The sequence below is a fragment of the Ochotona princeps genome, chromosome 13 (genome assembly GCF_030435755.1).
Source record: "Ochotona princeps isolate mOchPri1 chromosome 13, mOchPri1.hap1, whole genome shotgun sequence".
Lineage (NCBI taxonomy): Eukaryota > Metazoa > Chordata > Mammalia > Lagomorpha > Ochotonidae > Ochotona > Ochotona princeps.
The window spans coordinates 60,718,501-60,743,132 of NC_080844.1; the positions used below are offsets into that span (position 1 = coordinate 60,718,501).

At 53.6% G+C, this 24,632-nt stretch overlaps 1 protein-coding gene across 1 annotated transcript in view; it reads right to left on the reverse strand.

Annotated features, from left to right (window-relative positions):
* Positions 1-877: 877 nt before the first annotated feature.
* Positions 878-24,632, reverse strand: part of RGS10 (regulator of G protein signaling 10) — a 34,364-nt gene continuing 10,609 nt past the window's right edge. The window contains exons 2-5 of the mRNA XM_004579776.3: positions 24,367-24,485; positions 23,228-23,314; positions 13,044-13,187; positions 878-1,340 (exon numbers count right to left, since the gene is read on the reverse strand). Coding sequence (XP_004579833.1) covers positions 1,194-1,340; positions 13,044-13,187; positions 23,228-23,314; positions 24,367-24,485 — 497 coding nt within the window. The 3' untranslated portion in view covers positions 878-1,193. The remainder of the gene's footprint in view (positions 1,341-13,043; positions 13,188-23,227; positions 23,315-24,366; positions 24,486-24,632) is intronic.

Sequence of the window (24,632 nt, forward strand, 5' to 3'; positions counted from 1 at the left end):
GCCCTGCTTCTCTCTTGCTGGAAACTCAGGAAAGGGTTAAGCAGCCCAGCAATGGCAGGAGCAGCGCAGAAAGGGTCTTGGTGGGACCCCAGGAGGCAATGGATGGCAGAAGAGGACTGTCCCCCAACGCCCCGTCAGTGCCTAGAGCTCCCAGACGATCCCCCATGTGTCTCCTTGGCCACTCTGCTGGAGCTCCTGCTTCTGCCAAGGTGAACAGTCTGAGTGGCAGAAAATGTCAGGAGGGCAGGCAGGTCCAGCACCAGCCCACGCACAAGGAAGCAGCACCCCTGAACACGCTCACACTCAAGCACCCCCACCCTCACCCCTGAGCCACAGCTGGCAGTGACTCGCGTCTTCTAGGATGTGTTCCCAAGAAGTATGCAACCCAGTGTCTGGCCTGATGCCCCAATTGGTTAATCCTTCACCTGCAAGTGCTGGCATCCCATCCAGGCCCTGTTCATGTCCCAACTGCTCCACTTCGCATCCAGCACCCTGTTTGTGGCCTGGGAAACTAGTAGAGGAAGGCCCAAAGCCTTGGGACCCTGTACCCACGTGGGAGATGTGGAAAAAGCTCCTGGCTCCTGGTTTTGGATCAGCTAATCAGCTCCAGCTACTGAGGTCATTTGGGAAGTGAAGCAGTGGATGGAAGAGCTTTTCTCTGTCTCTCCTTCTCTCTGCAGATCTGCTTTCCAATACAACTAAAAAAAAAAAAAATGAAGAAGAGGAAGAAGAAGGAGGAGAACAAGTATTTAGCCCAAAAGGCAACCAACAGACAATACCCTTGGAAAGCCCATGCCAGCAGGAGTTAACTTGCCAGGTGGACCTATGGACACACAAGACCCTGAAGCACAGAGAGGCACAGCAGGCACAGACAAGGTCAGAGACGGCCATAGGCTTCACCTGGTGGCCTCACAAGAGGTTTAATCAAGTTCTAAAACTGCTCAAAGTGTCCAGTGTTGAAGGAATGTCTTGTGAACTAAAATGCCAAAGCTATCGGTTTGTTTCGTTAAGGGAAGATTAGCCATCATGCAAAACTGGTCAAGCAGTTAATAAAACAGGCCTATCCCACAAAAGGGGTTGTACATCCCAGTCCTTGCAAAGAGCAAAGCGATCCTAAACCCCACACGGTCCGGACAGAGAGGTCCCCAGCTTCCTCAGGCCGGCAGCCCCGGGTTCCTGGGGCCAGGGCCGGGTCAGGTGTTATAGATTCTGGAAGCCCTTTTGGCTGCAGTTTGAGTATCGGGCGGGTCTTCTTCCTCTTCCTCAGTTTGCTTGTGTTTCAAAAACAACTCCGACTTCAAGAAGCGGCTATAGCTGTCATATTTCATGAGATTGAAGATCTGAGGAGGAAAAGAAAATGATGCTGAAAGCTGGGGCTAACCCAGGCCATGAATCATCCCAGCCAATATTTATTAAATATCTAGTGTGTGCCAAAGAAGACAGAGACGTAGGAATAAACATTGGGAAAGCTCGAGTGAGCCATGCCAGACAAGAGCTCCTGCACGGCCTTGGTGGATGTGCAACAGCTCAGCGGGACACAGCTCAGGGCCACGGGAGGGGAGAGTCCCACAGCCCTGATGCACATCCTCAATGCAGGGGCTCTGCCAGGAGTCTCCCCTGCACTTGGAAAAAGATCACAAGGACAGGCTTCTTCAAGGACAGAGCTGGCTGCTGCCATGGCAGGTGATTCAAAAGTTACTGGGTACCAGATGAGGGCAGTGTGGTGAAGACCCCCATCTGCCTGACATCTGAGATCTTACACAAGCCTCTAAGATGCCAAGAAGCCAAGCACAGACAGAGCAGCCACAGGAGCATGTCTCGGGGAGAGAGACCTGCAGCTGCTATGAACACAGGCAGGGCGGCCGAGGGGATGGGTGTCAGCTGGGAGAGGGAGCCCAAGGCGGCCTTGGGTCCCTTGGATTCGAAGCTTACATATGCTGGCACCACAGCGGGTCCTGGGGCTTCCCAAGCACTGACGTCCCCCTTGCTGTCCTCTGGACCTTCTCTGGGGTAGGGTCCCTTTGCACAGCACCCACTCTGCTCTCCCACCTGACCCCGCACCAAGGCTCCTCTCCTGGCCCGCCAGCGGGAGGGAGGAAGCACAAGGGCAAGTGTTTTCCTGCTGGCAAGGGCCAACCCTTCATCTGTCTCTTGGATCTGTTTTTAAAAACACTACATTTATTTGGGGAAGGAGGGCACCCCTGTGGCATAGCAGGCAAAGCTACCACCTGTAGCACTGATATCCCATACGGACACTGGTTCGAGTCCTGGCTGCTCCACTTCCGATCCAGCACCCTGCTAGCAGTGGACAACAGCCCAAATGCTTGGCCCCTGCACCCAAGTTGGAGATCCCGAAGAAACTGGATCTTGGCATTGGACTAATCCAGCCATGGCCATTGCAGCCACTTAAGGAGTAAGCCAGAGGATGGGAGATCTCTCTCTCTCTCTCTCTCTTTATCCCTGCTTGTCTGTCTTAAATAAATAATCAATGAAAAAAATTTTTAATGTATTTAAAATGATAAAGAGAGATCTTCCATTGGCTGCCTCACTCCTCAAATGCCCACAACAGCCAAGGCTGGTAAGCCCAGAATTCCCTCCAGGACTCCCACGTGGGTGGCAGGGACCCACATTCTGGAGCCGCCCCTGCTGCTTCCCAGGGTATCTGTTAGCAGGGAGCTAGAACTGGAGGTAGAGCTGGGACTCCAACCCAGAGACCCAGATTCGGATTGAGCAGGTCCAGGGCAGCACCAAACACCATCCTGCTCTCAGGCCTTTTGACTCAACTCTCAAGAAGATTCGACAGGGCAAACATCCACACCGTGCACCCTGGTGCCTTCCCTTGTGGCATGCACACAAGCTCAACCAAGCGGAATATTCCAGAAGTGTCTGGAATGTTGCTCACTGCCAGGTGGGGCTGTTGGGTGAGTAGCAAAATCCTGACATCCTTTAAACTCACTCCCTCCCAGTGCACTTATGAACAGTAAATTAAGCATTTGATGGGTTCTAATCATTCAGGACACCTGCTCCAAGCGGGGCTGAAGAACCTAGCTGTCTGAGGGCACCCAGCCCTGCACCGCCTCCGTGCCAGTTCCACGAGAGATGGCACCCACCACCCGGCCTGAGCAGGATGCGGTGCAGTCGGCAGCATCTGAAACCTGAACGTGTGGGAGAGAACATCCTGTTTGCCTGCCGTGAGTCTGAGCCTCCGACTTCAAAGGAGGGGAGAAAAACGGCATGAGCGCAGGTCGTCGGGGGGCCAGAGACGGCGGGGAGCGGAGAGGCTGCTTGGGCATGAGGAATGGGGTGCAGGGAGGACTCACAGACACAGATTCTGGCTGCCCCAGGCTCTTCCTTACACCATTCAGCACACACCAGGGGCCAGCTCAACAGGAGGGGGCTGTGAACCACTGCACAGGCACACCGGGCCTGCTGTGAGTGAATGCAAAACCCAGAAGGCCCAGGGGGCTACCTCCCCCAGGGGGACAGCTGTGGCCACCAGTCCCCAGCCAATTTGTGGTTCCCAATTGGGCAACCCTCCTGGACTAGGCAGCTTGATGGCTCTTCTGGACTGCAGGCTTTCCATGGCCACTGGTACAGCCTAACAAGGAGTGTATTATAGAGCCGGTATGGGGGCACTTGGCGAAAATGATGGTGCGGTGGCTGGAGAAGAAAACCACATCAAGAAGGTGGCCGAGGACAGTGCAGCAAGCTATGGACCATAGTCCGGGTTTCCAGGGCAAACGGCCATGATGGAGGTCCAATGCAGGCAACCCTAAGACACACTACCTGGGGAAACCAACCAGGGTGGGAGCACCCTGCTGGGCGTACCTGTCACCACGCCTCTAGCCACACCTCAGGCTGCCTGGGTTCCAGGCCCAGTTCCACGTCCAAATGCAGCTTCCTGCTCACGTGCATGGCGGGGAGGTGGTAGGTGACGGGTTCAGGAATTGTGTCCCCGCCACTCACATGCAAGACCTGGCTTGAAATGCAGGTTCCTGCTTTGGGCCTGGCTCAGTCTCCAGCATGGCAGCTGTTCGGGGAATGAACCAATAGATGGGAAAATTCTCTCTCTCTCTCTCTCTCTCGCTCTCTTTCTCTCTCCTTGCCACTCTGCCTTTTAAATAAATAAGTAAGCAAACCTCAGAAACAAATGTGATTTTAATTGGACAGAGGGCTGGTTAAGAGTCCCAAGATGAGATCATCCTACATTTAGGGTGAGCCTTAAATCCAAGAACTGGTGTCCTTCAATCAGACAGAGACACACAGAGGAAGTGGCTGGACCAGCACGAGGCAAAAAAGGGTCCTCCCTACAGGCAGGAGGAAGGGGCTCGGTGCTTCAACCCACGATGTCAGACCCCTGCCTCCTTCACTACCAAGGGCAAGCCCTGGCAAGCTCCAGGCCCTTTGGGTGGTGGCCATCTGCTGTGACAGCCCAGGGAAATGGGCATGCCTGCTTACTGACGTCACTGCACCCCCACTCAAGCTGGCCCCCAGGCATCACAGCAGAGTCCACTGAACCGGGATGTGCTGATGGGGAGTGCAGGCCTTGCCACAGTTGGACCGTGACCGCCACAAGACCAGCACTGCCAGACTCCTCGCAAAGTCTGCAAGCAAGGAGAGAAGCAAGCAGGGACGAATCTGCAAGGAGAAGCCTCTGGCTGGGCAGAGGCAAAAGACCTCGGAGCACAGCTAAGCCAGCGATTGGTTTGAGGTGGGCAGCCAAGAAGCCAGAAAGCTCCGGCTCTCAGCTGAGTTTCATGCCTTATTTTTTTCAGCCAAGACAGCTGTGGCTTTGCACGGTTTCAAGTTTTGGCAGCCCCTGCCCCTATGAGCCAGATGCCTGTACTGCAGAGTGTTTCTATCTATTACCGCATTATCCATCCTACACCCAGACTGGTTTGGGGGCCGAAAGACAGTGGGAAAAGTGGAGGCCCCACCCCTACTGCCCAGGCAAGAACAGAATTCTGGGTACTGTGCAGGCTGTACGGACAAGGCACTCACTGCGATGCCGCCGCTCTGGAGGTGAAGACTACCAACCCCTCCCCCTACAGCACACAGCAGGTGCACGAGGAAACCTGAGAGCAATCGGTAGACAGCACATGCTTGCCCTAAGGTCCCACATGTGCCACATGGAAGGTTCTGTCCCCATGGATGACATTCCTATCCTGCAGATTCGCCTGCTTGAGGTGGGAGGCAGGCTAGGGCTGGGATCAGAATTTCAAAAGCAGCCTGGAGGGAGAGTGAACCACTTTCTCATGAAGTCCAAGGCAAAGCCCCAACAGTACGGTGTTTCCCACCTGCAGGGAGGCTGTTCTGCTTTGCTTCCACCATCAAAGGGAGGATCAAGGGCCCAGTGGCCCTAAGAAGCTCCCAGAGTATTTCCAACTTGATCCTTTATGCACTGTCCTCCAAAGCAACAGGCTAAGGAGCCAGCCTTCTGTCCACTTACAAGCCAAACTTCAACCTGCCCTTCTGGCTTGTGCATGCTGGGAAATGAATTCTGGGCTGGGTTTGGTCTCTAGCAAAGAGTATCAACTGACACCTGCAACAGGGTGACACCCTGAATTCCAGCCACTGGCTTCCTCCCCAGCCTGAGCGAGTCAGCTGCTCAGAGTGGGCTTGGGCCGAGGTCCCAGTCGGAGAAATGGTTGGTGAGAGCAAGTGGAGTTCCCAGCCCTGCGCACTGGGTGAGGCAGTCTTCCCAGCTCAGCCTACCTCTCAGATTCAACTCCCAAAAAGGAAACGCCTCTTGCTGCTTGGGTTCTGCGGAAATTCAAAGAAACTGCAACTTCAAAAGGGGCCCAGCTCAAGGTTCCTTTTTCTGCAAAGGTGTGGCTGGGAACCCCAACACCTCTGTGAGCGCCAGCCAAGCATCCAGGCAACGATGCAGCCTGCACTCTGCCTCCCCCCGGCCGACCACCCCTTCCCCCAGTCTGAGAATGCGATGTCCACTGGGGCCTGCTGAGGGTGTCTGGGCAGCCATGAAATCTTTTCTTAAGGTGTTAGCATTGGAGCTCCTAAAATTAATGGAAGATGAGCACCCCACTCCGAACCGCTATGTCTGTTACACGCATGCGGAAAGCCAGGATCTGCGGCTGCTGCTTGCAATGGCCTTGCCCCCTCTCTCTTCACCACTTACTGCTCATGTGTCAATCAGTGTTCCTGAACCCACTGGAGCAGGACCCCTAAGTTAAATCTTTCCTACAGGACTACACCGGCATCCCACATCGGAGCACTGATTCAGGCCTGGGCTGCTCTGCTTTTAACCCAGCTCCCTGCCAATGCACCTCGGAAAGCAGTGGATGGGGAGCGGGATTGCACCATGGTGCACAGGATAAGCCTCTACCTGCTGCACCGGCCTCCCCTTTGGGTTCTGGTTCAAGACCCAACTGCTCCACTTCTGATCCAGCTCTCTACTAATTTGCCTGGGAAAAGAGCAGTAGATAATCTAACTTTTCACTCCCCTGAAAACACATAGGAGACCCAGAGGAAACTCCTAGATCTTGGCTTCAGCCTGCCCCTGCCCCAGCTAGTATGGCTATTTTGGGGAACACACTAATGAATTGAAAATCTCTGTTTCTCTCTATTTTTATCTGTCACTCCAATCTTTCAAATAAATATAATAACTCTTTCCTCTAGCACAGCCCATATCATGAGTACACTTTTAAGTGTTCTGTTCTTTCTTCTTCTTTTTTCTTTTTTAAGGAAGACTGATGGGTCTAGTGCAGTGTCTCAACTGGCTAATCCTCCCCCTTTAAACATCGGGATCCCATATAGATGCTGGTTCGTATCCCAGCTGCTCCACTTCCCATCCAGCCCCCTGCTTGTGGAAAAGCAGTGGAGGACGGCTCAAAGCCTTGGGACCCTGCACCCACATGTGAGATCTGAAAGAAGTTCCTGGCTCCTAGCTCCTGATTGACTCAGCTCCAGCCATTGCGGCCACTTGGGGATGAACCAGCAGACAGATCTTCCTCTTTGTCTCTCCTTCTCTCTGTAAATCTGCCTTTCCAATGACAAAAACATAAAAAAGAAAGGAAGAAAGGTACAATGACAGAGCAAGAAAGAGAACCACCTGCTGGGTCACTCCCCAACAAGGCTCAGCAGCCAGGGTTGGGCCGGGCCAACACCTTGAGCTAGGAACTCCATCTGGGTTTCCCATGGAGTGCAGGTGCCCAAGTACTTGAGCCATTTTCTGCCACTTTTCCAGCCCATTAATAGGGAACCTGATAGGGAGCAAACCACCTGGGACTCAAACCAGCACTCCGCTATGGGACATCTGTGTCGCAGGTGACAGCTTAACCCCCTGGACCACAACACCATGCCCCAGTCCTGTGCTTTTACATCTTCCCAGTAATGTCTTCCAAGATCAAGCCAATGAATTTCCCACTAAGGAGAAGGCATAAGGGTTAGGCCTAAGGGACTCTAATTTTACACTTCACACCCTCTGAACCACATAAACTTTATCATGAACGTGTACTAATTTGTCACAAACCATTTTAGGGTGGGTTTTTGGTACATTGGCTAAGACATCATTTGGGACACCCACTGCGATGTCCACACCCCATATTAGAATGCTAATGAGCACCCCGAGAGGCAGCGAGTAATGGCTCAAGTAGATGGGTCTCCATCACCCAAGTGGCAGAGCTGCAATGAGTTCTAGGGTCCCCGCACTGGCTTGACCCAGTCCTGGCTTTCGTAGGCATCTGGGGAGTGAACCAGCAGGTGGAAGACATGGGGGCAATGGGAGAGTGGGGAAGAGCAAGCTGAATAAGAGTCTTGCACTTCTGTTCTGTTCCCAGTTTCTGCAGGCTACACAACCTTGGGCTGATCATGGTGCCCTCCTGTGACCTCGGGCTGGTCATGCCCTCAGCTGCAGTCAATCTTCTCATATGTACACCAAGGTACCAGGTCCCACCTTCCTCGCCATACATCCTACTATCCTCCTAGGTGGACAGGGCCTGATTGCCTGATTGCCTCACTGCACACACAGAGGCCGGCCCTCTGTAAATACCAGCGGCATGAAAGAATGAATGGAAAAAACATCCACAAACCAGCAAGCCAACCAGAACCAAAACACATCTCCCAGAAGTGGGCTTTAAAAGGAAAATTATGTGGGCCCAGCACAGTGGCTCAACTGACAAATCTCTCCCCTTCAAGTGCTGGAATCACATATAGGCGTTGGTTGGTGTCCTGGGTGCTCCATTTCCCATCCAGCTCCCTGCTTGTGGCCTGGGGGAGCGGAAGAGGATGGCCCAAGGCCTTGGGACCCTACATCCCCATGTGAGAACCAGAAGAAGCTCCTGGCTCCTGGTGTCAGTGAACCAGCAAGTGGAAGATTTTTCTCTCTCTGTTAATCTACCTTTCTAATAAAAATAAATTAATTCATTTTTTAAAAAAGGAAAATTGTGTAAAATGACACTGTCTGCAGAGAATGGCAATTCACCAGAGAAACCCACACTTTGCAAGCTGGCCGCCTACCTGCCTTCCAGATTCGTACACTTTCTGATTATCGGCAGCAGCCTCTGCTTCTGGCCAGCGCAGTGCTTGCTGGACACACAACCAGGTCAGGCCTGCAGAACTGGAGGAGGTGAGAGAACGGCCTCTTTCCTTACAAGAATTTTCCAGATAACAAAGAGCTAAGCCCCCAGATCTCTTTGAAGTCATCCTGTATGACATGCTTATAAAAACCTGGCACCTCCACTATCATACTGCAGGTGTGAGGTCACCAGGCTCCCTGCTCACACAGCCGCCCTTCAGCTCAGACATGCCCACTGTGTGGCAGACAACAATGTGGGTCCCCACAACCCATGACTCCAGTCTCTTCCGGCCTCTCACACCTGCCCTGAACTTAAAAACGGGGACCTGTCCGAACCATGTGCAAACTGAGAGGAAAGATTAGGTGCCAAGGGAGAGGACAGCAAGCGCTCCTGCCAGTCCTGGGGCAGGTGTGTGGCCCAGCAGCCAACACACAGGTGAAGGTGCCTGTGGCCCCATCAGAGTCGCCTGGTTCCATGCCCAGCTCTGGCTCCTGACTCCAGCTTCCTTCTCACAGACCCCAGGAAACTTGGTGATCGAGTCCTGCCACTCACATAAGGAGACCCGGCCTGAGTTCCTGGCTCCCAGCTTTAGCCACTGTGGGTGCTGGCAAGACTGAGTGGAGAGGAGCTCTCTTTTGAACAAGTGATCAATATGGTGTGAGGATATCAGCCAACCAATCAAGCCCAAGAAGGACAGCCCCACCTTCTAGATTCCAGCTGTACCCCTAAAGCCAAAGCTGCCCATCAGCCCCTCTGGAGAGACAGAGCCCTGCCCCTGCCACAGGAAGCCCACTCTGTGAGCGCAGAGGGCACAGAAGGCAGCCCAGAGGCAGCTTTCTGAGGTTAGGACAACCGTGGCCACCAGCTGCTCCCCCCTCATTGCACATCCCGACTCAGGGGACCAGCGCACGGGGGGAACTGAGAGCCACATTTCCAGTTACCAACCGTGCCCCAGAGGCAGCATTTTCCAGACTGAATTAGAACCCATGGCCCGGCTTGGAGTCTCAACATCTGGGTTGGCTAAGCTATGCCATAACACCCACTGGCAAGTGCCAGAACTGGGCCCAGGTTATGCCAGGCTGGACCATAATACCCCTGGCAAGTTCCATGAGTCAGGACTAAGAGCAGGCCTGGTAGGAAAACTGTGGACACCACTCTGTTATGCTGCAGCTCTCACTTGTGAGCATGACAGCCAGGGCAGATGGTGGACTGGGCTGGGCAAGGTGCATCAGCATGCATGTGGGCCAAGTCTGGGGGCAGAGTGGGCTGGGCTGAACTGCAGCGCCCACAGGTATGCATGAAAGCCAGATGGGAGGTGGAGCAGACTGGGCTAGGCTGCAGCACATCCCAGCACACACAAACTGGGGTTGGGGCATGGGCTTGCGGGGGTGCTCACTGGGGGGTTGCCATGGCTAGGCCACAGCACCTGCTGGTATGCATGAAGACCAGGCCTGTGGCTGGGCTAGGCTAGGCCACAGCAACTGACAATTAACATGACAGATGAGAGTAGGGGTGGACTTGACCAGGCAGCTGTATCCACCGCTACGTACACTGGCTGGTATAGGTGACAGACTGAGCCTGACCTTGCACTGGCTGGCACACACACAAGAATCGAGTCTGAGATCAGCCCAGGCAAGGTTTTTATGGAACACTTTCCAACTAGACTATTGACCTCAAGCCCTGGCCACAGGGAAAATCAGAATATATGTGGTCTGACCTTGGAGTACATGTTCTGAGACTAGGTCTCCTCACATGCTGATGCTTGTGTAATAAAAAGTGCACATGGAAGACACCAACTAGCTCATCTGGGCCAGCAGAGGATATCAAGTGCCCCATCAGAGGATGGAAAGCAGAACAGGTTGGACCACGCTCTTGGCCAAGCTTCACAGCAAGTATCTGGGTATGTGGATGCACTAAGGTGGACTTGGTCAGCCAATACTCTTGGAAAGATTTTTCTCCACCCTGGTGCAATGAAACCTACAATGTCTCAGAACTATCAAAACCACTCAAGTAATACCCTCGGAACATTCTTCCCCACACCAGGGTGTCTAAAGTGTCATCAAATGACCGTGTCCCCACATCTGGCTACTGATACAGTAAGGAGCGGCCCCCTTCCCTTTCCTCCCTGTGGACAGGGGAGGAAAAAAAGTTGAAACCTTTATCCCACCCACCTTCCACCATACCTCCACCCTCCTGACCCTAATCAAAAACCCACATGGTGTGCAGCCCTCTCAACTATGCAAACAATGTTAAAAGTAATAAAAATAAAAATAAAAATAAATCTGATTTGCACCCAGTCATGCCTTGGAGACAATCATCACAGCCTCTTTCTCCTTGTTAATCAAAGGGTACAACTGTGCTGTTCACATTCAATGGCTTGAAAATCACATCTGGAGCCCGGCACAGTAGCCTAGCGGCTAAAGCCACCTTGAATGTGCTAGGATCCCATCAGGCTGCTGGTTCTAATCCTGATGGCCCCACTTCCCATCCAGCTCCCTGCTTGTGGCCTGGGAAAGCAGTCGAGGACAGCCCAAAGCCATGACCCTGCACCCATGTGGGAGACTTGGAAGAAGCTCCTGGCTCCTGGCTTCCATTCAGCTCAGCTCTGACTGTTTCGGCCACTTGGGAAATGAATCAGTGGACGGAAGATCTTCCTCTCTGTCTCTCTTCCTCTCTGTACATCTGACTTTCCAATAACAAATCTTTTAAAAAAGAAAATCGCATCTGGTGTGTGTGCTCATGTCACTTAGTGCTTCTCCCAGGTATGGAACGGTAAGGGCTTGCCCCCTCTTTATATTGTAACCCCTCAAGCTTCTTTTGTTGAGCATGTATGCCTTTCAAAGTTAGGCATGAAATATGTCAAAATGATTGGGAAAGTTTGCAATTAAAAGGTAAGCTTATTTTGGTGCTAAAACTGGTGAAATCTATGCACTCAAGAGTGCTTCAAAGAGTCCACAACACGCATATTACGAAAAATACCACATGGATTTAAAAGTTTTCTGCACCAAAATAAACTTCTCCCATGAATGCTTTGAAGCTGCATGTGCATGCTACGTGTGGCAGGGAGCTCACCAGGACAGCTATGGGTAGGAGGGTGCTGTGGCTACTGAGACAATCTCCAGCACAGGGTCAGTCCCCTAGCCCAGAAGGAACATGCTTCAAGCATGCTGGGCAGTTCTACAGACACTCCGAGGTCCCTGGTGGGGCAGACACCCCCACAAGACCAAGGCCACAAGAGCTACCTTTCCAACACACTGGTACTTCCATTTCAAGTCCACATCAACAGTGTCCCAGACCTTGGCTCAACAGCGATACCTCCAGGAGGCCCGGGAGCTGAAGCTCCTTCGACGCCCCCATCTCACTCCAGAGGCAGGTGGAATCTGCACTTGCATTGTGCTCACTGGAAAACATTTTCAAATTCCTTCCTATGTTTGCATTTCTTTTCCAACGCTGAGGTCTCTTGGCTGCTGGGACACATAACCGGGGATCAGAGCCGACCAAGCAGGCAGCCAGCGAGTGTGTGCAGCATGGCCTGGGGAATCTCAGAGGCAAGTGGCCACTCTGGGGCCAGGCCCCACCACCTGTTTTATCAGGTTCTGCAGGTGCCCGGGGCTGCCTGACTTTGGCGACCTATTGAAACAGATGCAGAAGCCCTGCCTGATCTGTCAATAGAAGTCTAGAACATCCCCTCCCCTTTAAGTGCCAGAAAGTTGCTGCCCACTCTTCTGGGTCCATCTATTAGTATTGTGGCATAGCAAGTAAAGCTGCCACCTGCGACACCAGCATCCCATAGGATACTGGTTCAATTCCTGGCTGCTCCACTTCTAATCCAGCTCCCTACTAATATGCCTGGAAAAGCAGTGGAGGGTGCCCCCATGCGCTTGGGTCCCTGGACTCGCATGAGAGACCCAGAAGAAGCTCCTGGCTGCTAGCTTCAGTACAGCCCAGGTCTGGCTGTTGTGGCCATCTGAGGGGAGTGAACCAGTAGATGGTAGACCTTTCTCTTTCCATCTCTCTCTTCCTAACTCTGAGTTTCAAATAAACCAATACATCTTTTAAAACAACAACAAAACACCTGATTTCTCCTGCAACGAGCAGTGCTGTGTGCTGCCCACCGGTGCTCACACTTCCGTTCTGACGCAGGGAGCATGGTATCACGCAGTCAACAGTCAACAATGTTGGGCCAGCAGAAACAGATGGAGGCGTCTGGGTCCTGCCCAGCAGCAGCCCAGGTTCCCTGTCTCTGGGAGCCTCTGAGCGTGCATCCCAGGTTTTACCAGTTAGCACACACAGGCTGCTTCCCCGCGCTGGTTCCTCAGAGAGCCCCCAGCCACCCTCTGCTCTGGGTGTGGAGACCCAGAATCTGCTGGTTCACACTGTGCACAGGGGGTGAGCGATTCTGGCAGGTAAAGCCCTGCCCCGGGGGGAGGGAGACGAGTCTCCTCCCTGGCAGCACCGCGACCCTCAGCGTGCCTGGATAACTGCAGGCTCTCTGGGAAGTCATACCTGGTCCTGAAGTTTCTGGAACATCAGCGGGTGTGGTTCTTCCAGAATCTTCTCGTTGAGCCGAGACTGGCCCTCCACGTTGACCTGTGACGAGGCCTTACTGGACAGGAAGGTCACGTAGATCTCCTTTGCCTTCTCTTGCATCTGCAGGAGATGGGGGGACGGGCTGTTATCTCCAAGCACAGCCCTTCCTGACCCGAGCCCAACTCCACCCCCATCCACACCCCAGCCAAGTCCGAAGTTGTCACAGTAAGAGAAGAAACGACCGCACTGCCTGCAGCCACTCCACAGCCCGACTCCACCTGGGAGGGCTGCCAGCGGCCGCATCCTTCCCCTCCCCTCTTCCAAGGGTCTGTAGCCACATGTCCAGTCAGACACTTGCTACACTCGCTGCTTGGAAATGATGACATATGGTCATCCTGTGACTCTTACAAAGCAAGAAGTCATGGGAATATTATGCAGCCATGAAAGAAGTGAAGGTGTGAGCCGAGCTACAGCCTGCCTGGACCCTGGGAGCAATCTGTTACATGGAAGAAGTCCTAGGGCCGGCCGACTCAAGTTCTGGCTCCTCTACTTGTGCTAATCTGGGAAAGACATGGCCCCTGGCTTCAGACTGGCCCAGGCCTGGCCATCCAGGGTTATCAACAGATGGAAGTTCTCCCTTTCTGTCACTCTGCTTTTTGAAAAAAATAAATCTTAAAAAAAAAAAAAAACCCAGGCTGTAAGAAGCCCAGCCCAGCCCAGCACGAAGGCCAGGGTAGGCGATTTCATTCCTTCCAAGAACGGGGCAAATCCACAGGCAGAGAGCTTGGCGGTTGCTGCCAGGGGCTGAGGGGCAGAGACGTGAGGATGATGCTCCATGGGCACTGGGCTTCCACGTGCAGGATGACACCAAGTCCTGGCAGCAACCGTGACAGTGGCTGTCCAGCACCACAACTGCACTCCACACTGCTGAACAGGCATCATGAGGGTCCACGATGGCTCAAAGGGTCGATTCTGTGTTACATGCATTTTGCACAATTTTGCAAAACAAATTCATTAGGGCCTGGCACAATAGCCTAGTGGCTAAAATCCTAGCTTTACATGCACCAGGATCCCATACAGGCACTGATTCATGCCGCGACTGCTCCACTTCCCATCCAGCTCCTTGCTTGTGGCCTGGGAAAGCAGTGGAGGATGGCCCAAAGCCTTGGGATCCTGCACTTATGTGGGAGACCCGGAAGAAGCTCTGGGCTCCTGGCTTCGGATCGGTTCAGCTCCAGTCATTGTGGCCACTTAGGGAGTGAACCAGCAGAAGCAAGCTCTTCCTGTCTCTCTGTAAATCTGCTTTTCCAATAAAAATAAATAAATCTTTTTAAAAAATCAAGTTCAGCGATGCACACTAATCCCTATAGCCATAAGCACCATTCATGCTTCAGACTGGAGCTATGTGTGGCTCCCTCCATCCCCTGATCACGCCCCAGAGCCGGAACAGGTGGAGTGGCCGAGGAACCTCCAGGGGGCATCTCAGGTGCCTGCCCAGCCTCCGGGGCAGGGTTCCTTCTTCCCAGGAATGAGGTACTGAGGGCGAGCCCTGGGGAGCACCTGCTGCCTGCTTGACCTCCCAGATGCATCACTGCACAGGTGCCTACATCCTGGTCCCTTGGCAGGACCACCCAGCCGGCTACCTCCTCTACAGCACAGCGGCTAAGTCACCGGCCCATTTGCACTCCTGCTTCCCGCAGAGCCAGCGTCCCAGCCCAGGCCCAGGTGCTGACAGACAGGGCAGGCCAGGGCAGCCGGCAGTGACAGAATCATGAGGCCTTCTCCTTCTGGACTTCCCACGCAAATTTGTTCTTTCAGAAGAAAAGGAGACTTCCTGGGCGAGAGCCCCCAGGGCAGGCAGAAGTGAGGCTGTGGCTCCCGATGTGTCACCTCACCCTGAAGTCAGCAGAGACCACGAGGCTATGATGCAGGAGGTGCTGGGACGGAGGAGAGGGAGGGCTCTGGGAAGCTGCCTTTCTCTCTCCAGCACCCACCTGGGGCCTCCAGCATGCTGCAGGAGCTGGGCTTGGGGAAGCCACTAGAAAGCTCAGTAACTGGGGTTCTAGGTCAGGAGCTTTCTATGGCCGCAGTGACTTGACACGGAAAGAGCCCAGGACTGTTCAGCTCCACCGCCCCTCATAAGGACAGCCTCTCGCGCTTGCAGGCAGCTAACCGGGGGAATCGAACCCCCAAAGCCAGGGGGCCTGGTCCTCCGTGACAGTCAGCAAACCCACACCAGCCTCAGGGGGCCTTTGGAGGCGGACTCGGTTGTTCCAGACCAGGCAGAGCAGCACTGGGGAACTAACGTCTCGCCTCGCCAACAGTAACGGTTCTCCCCACCCCCCACCCGGCCTCCCATCCCCATTCTGTCAGGAAGGAATATTTTTGGAAAAACCACTTCCTGTTTGAAAGTTACTTCATAAACGTCCAATGTCAGCCGCCAGAGGAATGAACACCACGCAGGTCTCCGGGGGGCAGTGAGCACTCCACCCCCCACTCCACCTCCACCTACCCACCCACTTCCGCCGGTTCCAGGGGCCGGGGTGCACAGGTGCACAGGAGCGCTCCCTGCCCCAAATGCAGTATGACTGGGGAGGCTCAAGATGGGGGTGGGAGAGGACCAGAGCTGCAGGTCTCCAAGCCCTGGACACTCTGGGCTCCTGCCTCTCCCCCTGGCCAGCCACCCCTCATGGGAAGGTGGGTGCCCAGGGCAGGGTGACAGAGCATGCGTCCTGACTACAGCTGCACAGGCTTATCTCGGTGGGACTAGGAAGCGTGACAGAAAAGGGAAACCCTGAGACTGGTGACCGCAGGCCAGTCACGGGGAGGCCTGCTGCCGGGTCGAGAACGCTGGACAGGAAAGAAAAGCCAGGGTGTGCTGCTATTCTGGTAGATTGTTCCAGAGCTGTTAACCCTAGTGTAGCCATCAGGAGCACACTCACGGAAGTCACCCGCTGGTGGATGGGGGAAGAGCAGGTGGTTTCTTCTTCCTCACCCTGCAGGTGCACCTGCCACAGCACAGACCACACGTGTCCCGGGGCCGTCCCCACCCCCGCCACTGTGCAGAAGGGCCTGTCTGTACCTGACAGGCTTCCTGGCTCGTGTCAATGGGACTGTCCTTTCCTACTGCCCCTGTACCCAGGCCTGGCAAATCTTTGGCTGTGGGGCCAGGGTTCAAGCAGGAGTCAGCACCTGGAGCCTGCTGCCCAGGAAAGCACATCCCTTGCACTGGTGCCCTGTGCCAGGAGCCCCAGAAAGCCCATCTGCAGGGGAGCAGCTGCGGGCTGCCCAGAGCCCCACGGGGCATGGCTGGGTACACTGGCTCTCCTCCCTCATCAAGGGAAGCACTTGAACTGCCCCCAGTGTGCAAAAGCCAAGAAACTGCCTGGATGTCACATCTCAGAACAGGTGCCCACCTCACTTCCTTCCTTCACTGATGCGCTCCAGGGACTCCCCTTGGTGGGGGGCCCTGCCCACCACTCTCTCCTCTACCTCTTCCCGTCAGGCTGGGGAGAGTCTGGTTCTCTCCGGATCTGCCAACACCTTCTAGCTCCTGACACAGTCCACCCTCAGTCCCTTCCTGTTCCAGCCACCTGTGACCTGAAGGCTCAGCACAACCTTCTCCAAGCAGCTGGCCAAGAGGCCGACTTGGATGTTTTTTAGAGACAAAATTTCAACCTCTTGATTCTCTCCTCAAACACTTGCAATGCTCAGGCCTGGAGCCGGGCAACCAGGACAGCTCTTCCACCTGGGTGGCTGGGAGCCAATTACCTGATCCACCCGCCCTCCCCCAGGATATGTATCACCAGGAAACTGGAATCACACCCAGGCACCTGATGCAGTACACAAGTGTGTTAGCTGCAAGACAACCAAGCCTACCAGTGTGGACACTGATGGTCCAGATACCCTGAGCTTACCCCAAAGGTAAGGAGCGGACTCTCCTGGCCTGAAGGTCCTGCAGTCTCCACCCCCAAGAGCTGCAAACGGGGATCCCCTTCAACGCCTCCTCACCCCACATCCTGTCACCAGACTCTACCCCCATCAGCCCACCCCCTCCCTGCTCCTCTCAGTCTGCCAGAGATGGGCCGGGGACAGAGAACGCATAAGAGAACGAAAGGACCCCTGTCCGCTCTAGAAAGGGAACGAGGCAGAGAAAATACCTAGGACCCCAGGACACTTCTGAGAACTGGCTCAGGAAATGGAAAGCAGCTGGAGGGGAACAGGTGATACTGCAGACAGCAAGAACAGAGCTGGGCCTCTGCAGGGCTGGGGAGGGGTACAGGGCAGCAGAACCACACCCCAGCGTGGCGGGCGCCCTGCAGTGAGGGGTAACCCACATGCCAGCGTCCTGAAGGGCAGCCAGAAGGAGCTAGTGAGCCCCAGGTTCCCAGCCCCCACCTCACACCTGTGCATCCAGGAGACATTTCAAAAACCGACTCAGGGGAACTGCAGGGTAGAGGCCTGATGGGGAGGCGAGGATGACAGAGAAGGGCAGAGAAGGGTGCTTGAGGGAAATCCAGGAGGCAGAGCCCAACCAGCTCCTCCCAGGCCACCCAACAGCCTCTGTGTACTCACAAACAGGAGTGTGTGGTCCACAGGCAAGCGAAGACAGCGATGGGAACAGAGTAGAGGGGGAACTGCCCAGGAGCAGGGACCACAAGGCCAAGAGGCAGAAACTCGGGAGGAAAACAAAGAAAGGGCTCGATCCAGGGCCACGGGACATCCCTGGGGGACAAGTGGAAGGAGGGAAGCCACGGAGCTAACAGCCAGAGCACATTTCCCAGACATGGAGCGCAGAGGGGAGGAGCACCACCACCACACGGTTTGAGAACACAGTGATGAAAGGCCCTATTCCAGCCAGAGGGGAGCAAGCAAACGAGAACACAGTTTACACACAAAATACACTCAACCAAAGAGAATCTCCAAAAACCCGAGTGTAGACCTAGAACCTATAAGGTTATCAGCGTCGTGGGAAAGTGGGGGAACACATTTTGACTCTGCGGCTTTCACATGCCTACCCGCCAGGATCCCTGTCTGCGGCGGCTAACAGGTTAAGCATTCCCCACCAGAAAATCCAAAACCCAAAATGATTTTCGTGCTGACACGATGCCACCAGTAGAAAATTTCATGCCACGAAATTTTATTTTGTGCATAAAACTTCTTAAAATATTGTGCAGGGGCAAGCACCATGACATAACAGGTTAAGCCATTGCCTGTGAGCCATATGGGAACTAGTTCGTGTCTCAGCTGTTCCACTTCTGCAACTGCTAATGGCCTAGAAAAAGCAGCAGAAGATGCTTCAAGTGTTTGAGCCCTGTTACCCACGTGGGGGACCAGGAAGAAGCTCCTGGCTTTAGTCTGGCTCAGTGCTGGCTATTGCAGCCATCTGGGGGCTGGGATGAACCAACGGAAGAAACTAGCTCTCTCCTGTCCTCTCCTGTCCTCCCCTCCTCTCCTCTACTGTCTCTTCCTCTCTTCCTCTGTCTCTATCATATCTCTATAACTCTTTCAAAATAAGTAAATAAGTCTTTTTTAAAACTACATACAACATTAAGAGCTGGCATTTTGCGAAGTGATGGAGCCACCAGTTGAGATGCCCACCTCCCATATCAGAATCCCCAATCCCTGGTTCCCGCTCCTGACTCCAGCTTCCCGCTAATGCTGACCCTGAAAAGCAGCAGTGATGGCTCAAATGACTGGGTTCCTACTGCCCACGTAGGAGACCTCCTCTGTGTTTCTGGCTCCTGGCTTGAACCCCAACTTGACCCTGGCCCAGTCCCACCCCCCACCACTGCAGCTGTTTGGGGAGTGAACCAGCTACATCCATTATGGTCACTTGGGAAGTGAATCGGCGGATGGAGGATCCTTCTGTCTCTCCTCCTCTCTGTAAATCTGACTTTCCAATAAAAATAAATAAAATTTTAAAAAACCTTAGAGTAGTGATAAAAAATGATGAAGACACAGAAGCTGGAAGGGTAGCACAGTGGGTAAAGCTGCCACCTGTGGTGCCAGCTTCCCATGCAGGTAGTGGTTCAAGTCCTGGTTGTTCCTCTGTTGATCCAGCTCCCTGCTAATGTGTCTAGAAAGGCAGAGCAAGATAGCCTGAATGCTTGAGCCCCTGCACCCACATGGGAGACCCAGAAGAAACGCCTGGTTCCCAACCAGCCCAGTTCCAGCCATTGTAGCCATTAAGGGAGTGAAACAGTAGACAGAAAATCAGTGTCTCTCCCTCTCTCTGTAACTCTGTGTTTCAAATGGCTAAATAAATCTTTATATAGATATATGATGAAAACAAAGTAGACAGTCAAGAGATGCCACCTAAACGTGATGGAGGAACCAGAGTGGTCAATACATTTTATCTAGAAGCACATGTTAAGGACCAGGAGAGGCAGCCAAAGCAGTCAGAGAGGCAAGACATCAATTCTCTGTGTGTTCACTTTAACCTGAACCTCAGCTTTCCCACCCCTAAGATGGGTATAACAATACCACCTGCCCTGCAGGTCTTCTGAGGATTACATAAAATAACCCATATAAAAACTCTTGGAGCAGTGCCTGGGACAAAACAGACATAAATAGACAGCAGCCACTGTTACCACTGGCACCGCTCTTACTTCGATCATTTAAGATTCACATTCCTTGCTTCAGAAGGGGAATCTAGGGGGCTGAACCTAAGGGACATTTTGAGAACTGTCAAGCTTAAAGGAATCCAGGAACTTCCCAGGGAAAAAAGCATCCACTGGGTTTCATTTCCCGATTTTGAAAAGGAAGGCATCTCACTGGTGCTTTCCTAAGGCATCAAGGGACTATACCCACCCTCGCCAGTCCCCACGCAGAGCCCAGGGAACAGCTGCGGCCCTGGGCAGTGCAGAGCCAGGCCCCCAAACACCACAACAGGCAGCTGGGTCCCCCAGGTCTGAACTGGACTTAGCCACATGCACATCAGAGGCCATGCGTCAGAACCAGTGTGGTGCTGAGGCTGGCAAGCAACCCCAAACCCAAAGGTGCCCGAGTGAGAAATGGGGCAGCCGGGATTAGAACCGGCACCCGTATGCACCCAGTGCATGCAAGGTGAGGACTCCAGCCGCTAGGCTATCACACCAGGCCCGAGAAAAATCTTAAATCGCAAGGAAAGTGAGAAGGAAAAGAACTATTTTAAAAGTTGACTGCTGGGTCCTGGCACAGCAGCTCAGTAGCTAAATCCTCACTTGCACATGCCAGAATCACATAGGGTGCCAGTTCGTGTCCTGGCTGCTCCACTTCCCACCCAGCTCCCTGCTTGTAGCCTGGGAAAGCAATAGAGGATGGCCCAAAGCCTTAGGACCCTGTAGCTGCTGGGGAGAGCTGGAAGAGGCCCCTGGCTCTTGGCTTTGGATCAGATCAGCTATGGCCTTTGTAGCCATTTGGGGAATGAACTAGCAGATAGAAGATCTTTCTCTGTGTCTCCTGCTCTCTGTAAACCTGACTTTCCAATAAAAATAAATAAATCTTAAATTAAAAAAAGAAAGAAAGAGAGAAAAATAAAGTTGACTGCTGAATACAGAGCACAGGAAGGCACGACAACCACACACCCCACAGAGGGCACAAGAGGTGTCACTGTCCCCGTAGACACCCCGTGTCAAGCTCCTCCTATATTAAGACTTGGGAAGACACCAGGACACAGGGTTTCTGGGAACAAAGCCCCAGATGGATAGAAAGCCTATTCATGTCTCAAGCCCATGGCCCCGACCAAGGTCACAGCACAGGGCAACAGATGTGCATCAACCACACAACTGCCCCAGCTGACCCAGGACCGAGAGAAACCCCACCACGGATGCCCTGCCCAGCAAGATGTGGTAAGTTTGATTGTAAAATTCCGTTAGTCCACTGCTTCAACTGCTTCAAGCGCCTGCAGTCTTCTCCAGTGTTCACAGGCTGAGCACTCATACGCAGGTCGTACTCCCCACAAGACAGAATGCCCAGGCCTGGAGCCAGAGACCCACCCTGCCTGTAACAAGCCTCAGGTAAGGAACAGCTGCCCCAGGGACCCCCAGCTGGGGGCTGCCTCCACATAACCTGCCCACCTGTCTCATAGGGGGTTCTGGGGGAAGGCTAAGTACTTAGGGAAGCTCTGTCTATAGGATTATGGTCTTACAGTAGCTTTCCTGGGCCAGCATGCAAAGTTCCCCAAGGTTCCCCAGCCTCAAATACACCATGACAGCTTCCCTCCCCTCATCTGGCCTCCTCAAGCCCCCAGTGCTGCTCCCTACCAAGGGAAGACTGCTCTGAACCCCCCACTTCAGATCCCATTTACAAGTTACTCCTCCAGAGGGTCTCCCTACTGACTCAAAGTCCATGCCCTCACTGACCCAGCTCTAAACTCACAGAACCTGCAAAGCCTTCCTCCCTTCTCCCAAGATGCTCATCTGGCTCATCCCTGGGCTTGGCACAGCACCTGGTGCCCAGCAGGCACTCCATGAGGGTTGGGTGACTTTTGCTGAACCACCACACAGCAGCAGCAGGTGGACAGGAGATGCCCAGGGTGACCTCTGGGTGCTGGTTCAAGTCCTAGCTCTGTGTCATGTGAGGGGCAGATAGCAACCTCCTCATCTACCCAGCATGTGAGGCCTGGCCTATCCCGCTCACTTGCTCAACTCTGAGCTGGTCACAGCAGGTGCACACCATGGCCTTGTCCCAGTTGCTGAGACACAGGAGAACCAGGAGTCCTCATTTTCCCAGTAGGTCCTTCGACTTGCTCTCACTTCCTCAGGGGCCTTCACTGCCCAGGAGGCCCCAGCCAAAGACACCCTAGGGGAGGAAGAGGCTGGAAGAAGGCAAAGGCCAAGGGGCCCACCCAGAGAGGGCTTTTAAAACAACTAAAATCCAAACTAGAGGGAGCCCCTCTTAGAATCTGTCCTTGCCACCTGCAGAGGAAGGCAGGAGCAGGGGGGTCACACCCCTCCCTCCTTTAGACCTGCCCAATGAATTACATATTCCCACCTGTTGCCTGCAGACCTGCCAGCCCCATGACTTCAGCTTTTGCAGGCAAAGGCTCGAAAGCTGGCAGCTCACAAGCCACATCTGGCTGAGGCTGTGTTTTGCTTGGCTGGCAAGGCTGCAAATAAAAAAAAAAAAGTTCCACCACCCCATCACTGCCCGCAGTTTCACTCATTCACATCATTTCCTGCCTGGCAGGCAGCCTCTTGGGAATCCGTGGACACAGGCCCTAGAGACCCACCACAATGAGCAGCCTTCTTGCTCATAACCTCATCCACCTGCTTGCCTCCAACCATCAGCGGCAGAACACTCAACCAATGGGGATAAGAAGCTGCTCTGAACACAGCACTCCCTACCCTAGAGAACATTCAGCAGCTTTCTGTGCAGGAGAATCTAGGCAGGGGCCTGGATGGAGGCTCTGGGCAGGTGGGCAGCGCCTGAATGGAGGCTTTGGGAAGGTGCCTGGATGGAGGCTCTGGGCAGGTGGACAGCACCTGAATAGAGGCTCTGGGCAGGTGCCTGGATGGAGGCTCTGGGCAGGGGACAGGTCCTTGAATGGAGGCTCTGGGCAGGTGCCTGGATGGAGGCTCTGGGCAGGGGACAGGTGCTTGAATGGAGGCTCTGGGCAGGTGCCTGGATGGAGGCTCTGGGTAGGGGACAGGTGCTTGAATGGAGGCTCTGGGCAGGAGGGCAGGTGGGCAGCGCCTGAATGGAGGCTCTGGGAAGGTGCCTGGATGGAGGCTCTGGGCAGGAGGGCAGGTGGGCAGGTGCCTGAATGGAGGCTCTGGGCAGGGGGCAGGTGCCTGGATGGAGGCTCTGGGCAGGTGCCTGGATGGAGGCTCTGGGCAGGTGCACGGGCAGACAAACCTATCAGATACATACAGTCCTTCTGTCATGACACAACTGCATCCAGAGTTGCCAATGGGACAGATCTCCAAACAACATAAGCAGTTGTTTCTACTTTAAACCTTGGTCCACTTGGACAGCTTCCTTTAAAACCAGCTTACCTTACTCCTTTTTGAATTATCAATATTTGATCAACATGAGAGACCTGATCTGAAACTGAAATTTTCCCTACAATCTAATTGGAATCAAGTTTCCTTAGATAATTTCCAGGTCTACCGGAAAGGCAGTTGCGACTTCATAACCACCGGAGGAAGACAGTGATGGGCCAGCAAAGGGGGTACCTGCTTCTTATCTTCCATCTTCTTAAACTCTTCACACGCCAGCCAAAACAAAACATTCTCTTCGCTGAACTCCTTTTTTAAAAATTCCTGTGCATAAAGACAAAAACCAATCATTCAATGAGTCTCCTTTTCAGAAATAATAAGGCAAGTCCCTATGATCGCCGAGTTAACAAAATTTACCAGCTGAACATGGTCCAGTCGCCCCCTAAGAACTCCACCCTGAGAAACAAGGAGTATGTTGAATGTACAAGCTAAGATTTCATATGCATTTGACCTTAACGGCTTTGACGTAGTAAGGAAGAATAAAAATGAGGTTGGAATCTACTCACATTGCTTAGCTGACAATAAATTACCAAAAAAGTAAATTAAAATGGGAGATACATTAGTTCTTTCCAGACAGTGTTTAAACAAAGTGCATTCCTCTAAAATCAAGCCCATTTTTTTTTTTTCAAACAAAAGGAGGGGGAAAAACACATCAGGCTTGTCTACAAATGCCAGGAAGAAAACTACTTTGAGTTAAAGGTGTGTTTCCATTTGGCCGCAACTGGAGGCTTCGTGGTACAGAGAGCCACTCCGTACTGTACAGGCCTCCCTGAAGTTGTGTGAGGCTCACAGTGGCCACTGGGAACTGGGGCCTGGCACAGGAGCCTGGCAGCATGAGGGCTCCTCCTGTCTGACTCATGACCTAACCATAGAAGTTGCTGGAACACACTCAAAATTCACACGTGGCCTTCCCCCTTATCCCTGAGGGTGGCCGAAAAAGGGACTTTCAGGGGTCACTGACGCCCTCCCCACCTCCTCCTTGCTGAGTCCTTGACCATGCATCCTGAGACTTCCCACTTCCCCCCTCCTCCAGGGGTCACACAGCTGGAAACCCTCCCTAGAGACCCCAGCAATGTCATGTCCCTAGTCTCCTAACCCCTCTGCCCCCAACTACACAAAAACCAGGAGTGGACTGTAAGCGCCCTTAACGCCATCTGTGCCAGCGTTGCCCATGTGGTCACACTGACTAACACCTTCTTACCCTCAAGCCAGGACAGGCAGAGTTTAGGATCAGCCTGTCCCCTGCTCCCCGCGCTCAATACAGGCAGCCTTCTGTAGACCCCCATCAACCCTAATGAACAGTGAGAAAGGCAAACCCTAAATCTTTTGACGCCTTCTGGGTCTTCCAGCAGATTCTCCAAGGACGCTGCCCATCTGGCCGTGCTCCTGAGGCTCTGGTGGCTGCTACCGGAGCTGCTGTCGCTGTCATGGAGGTCTGCAAGGCACAGCAGAGACCGCATCACAGCCGGCAGTACTGTCACGTGCATAGCACTGCATGGCTAACACACAGACCCTGGCACAGGCCAGCAGATACTGTCACGTGCCTGTGGGCCATCCCCAACCACCAGCACCACACAGCTGA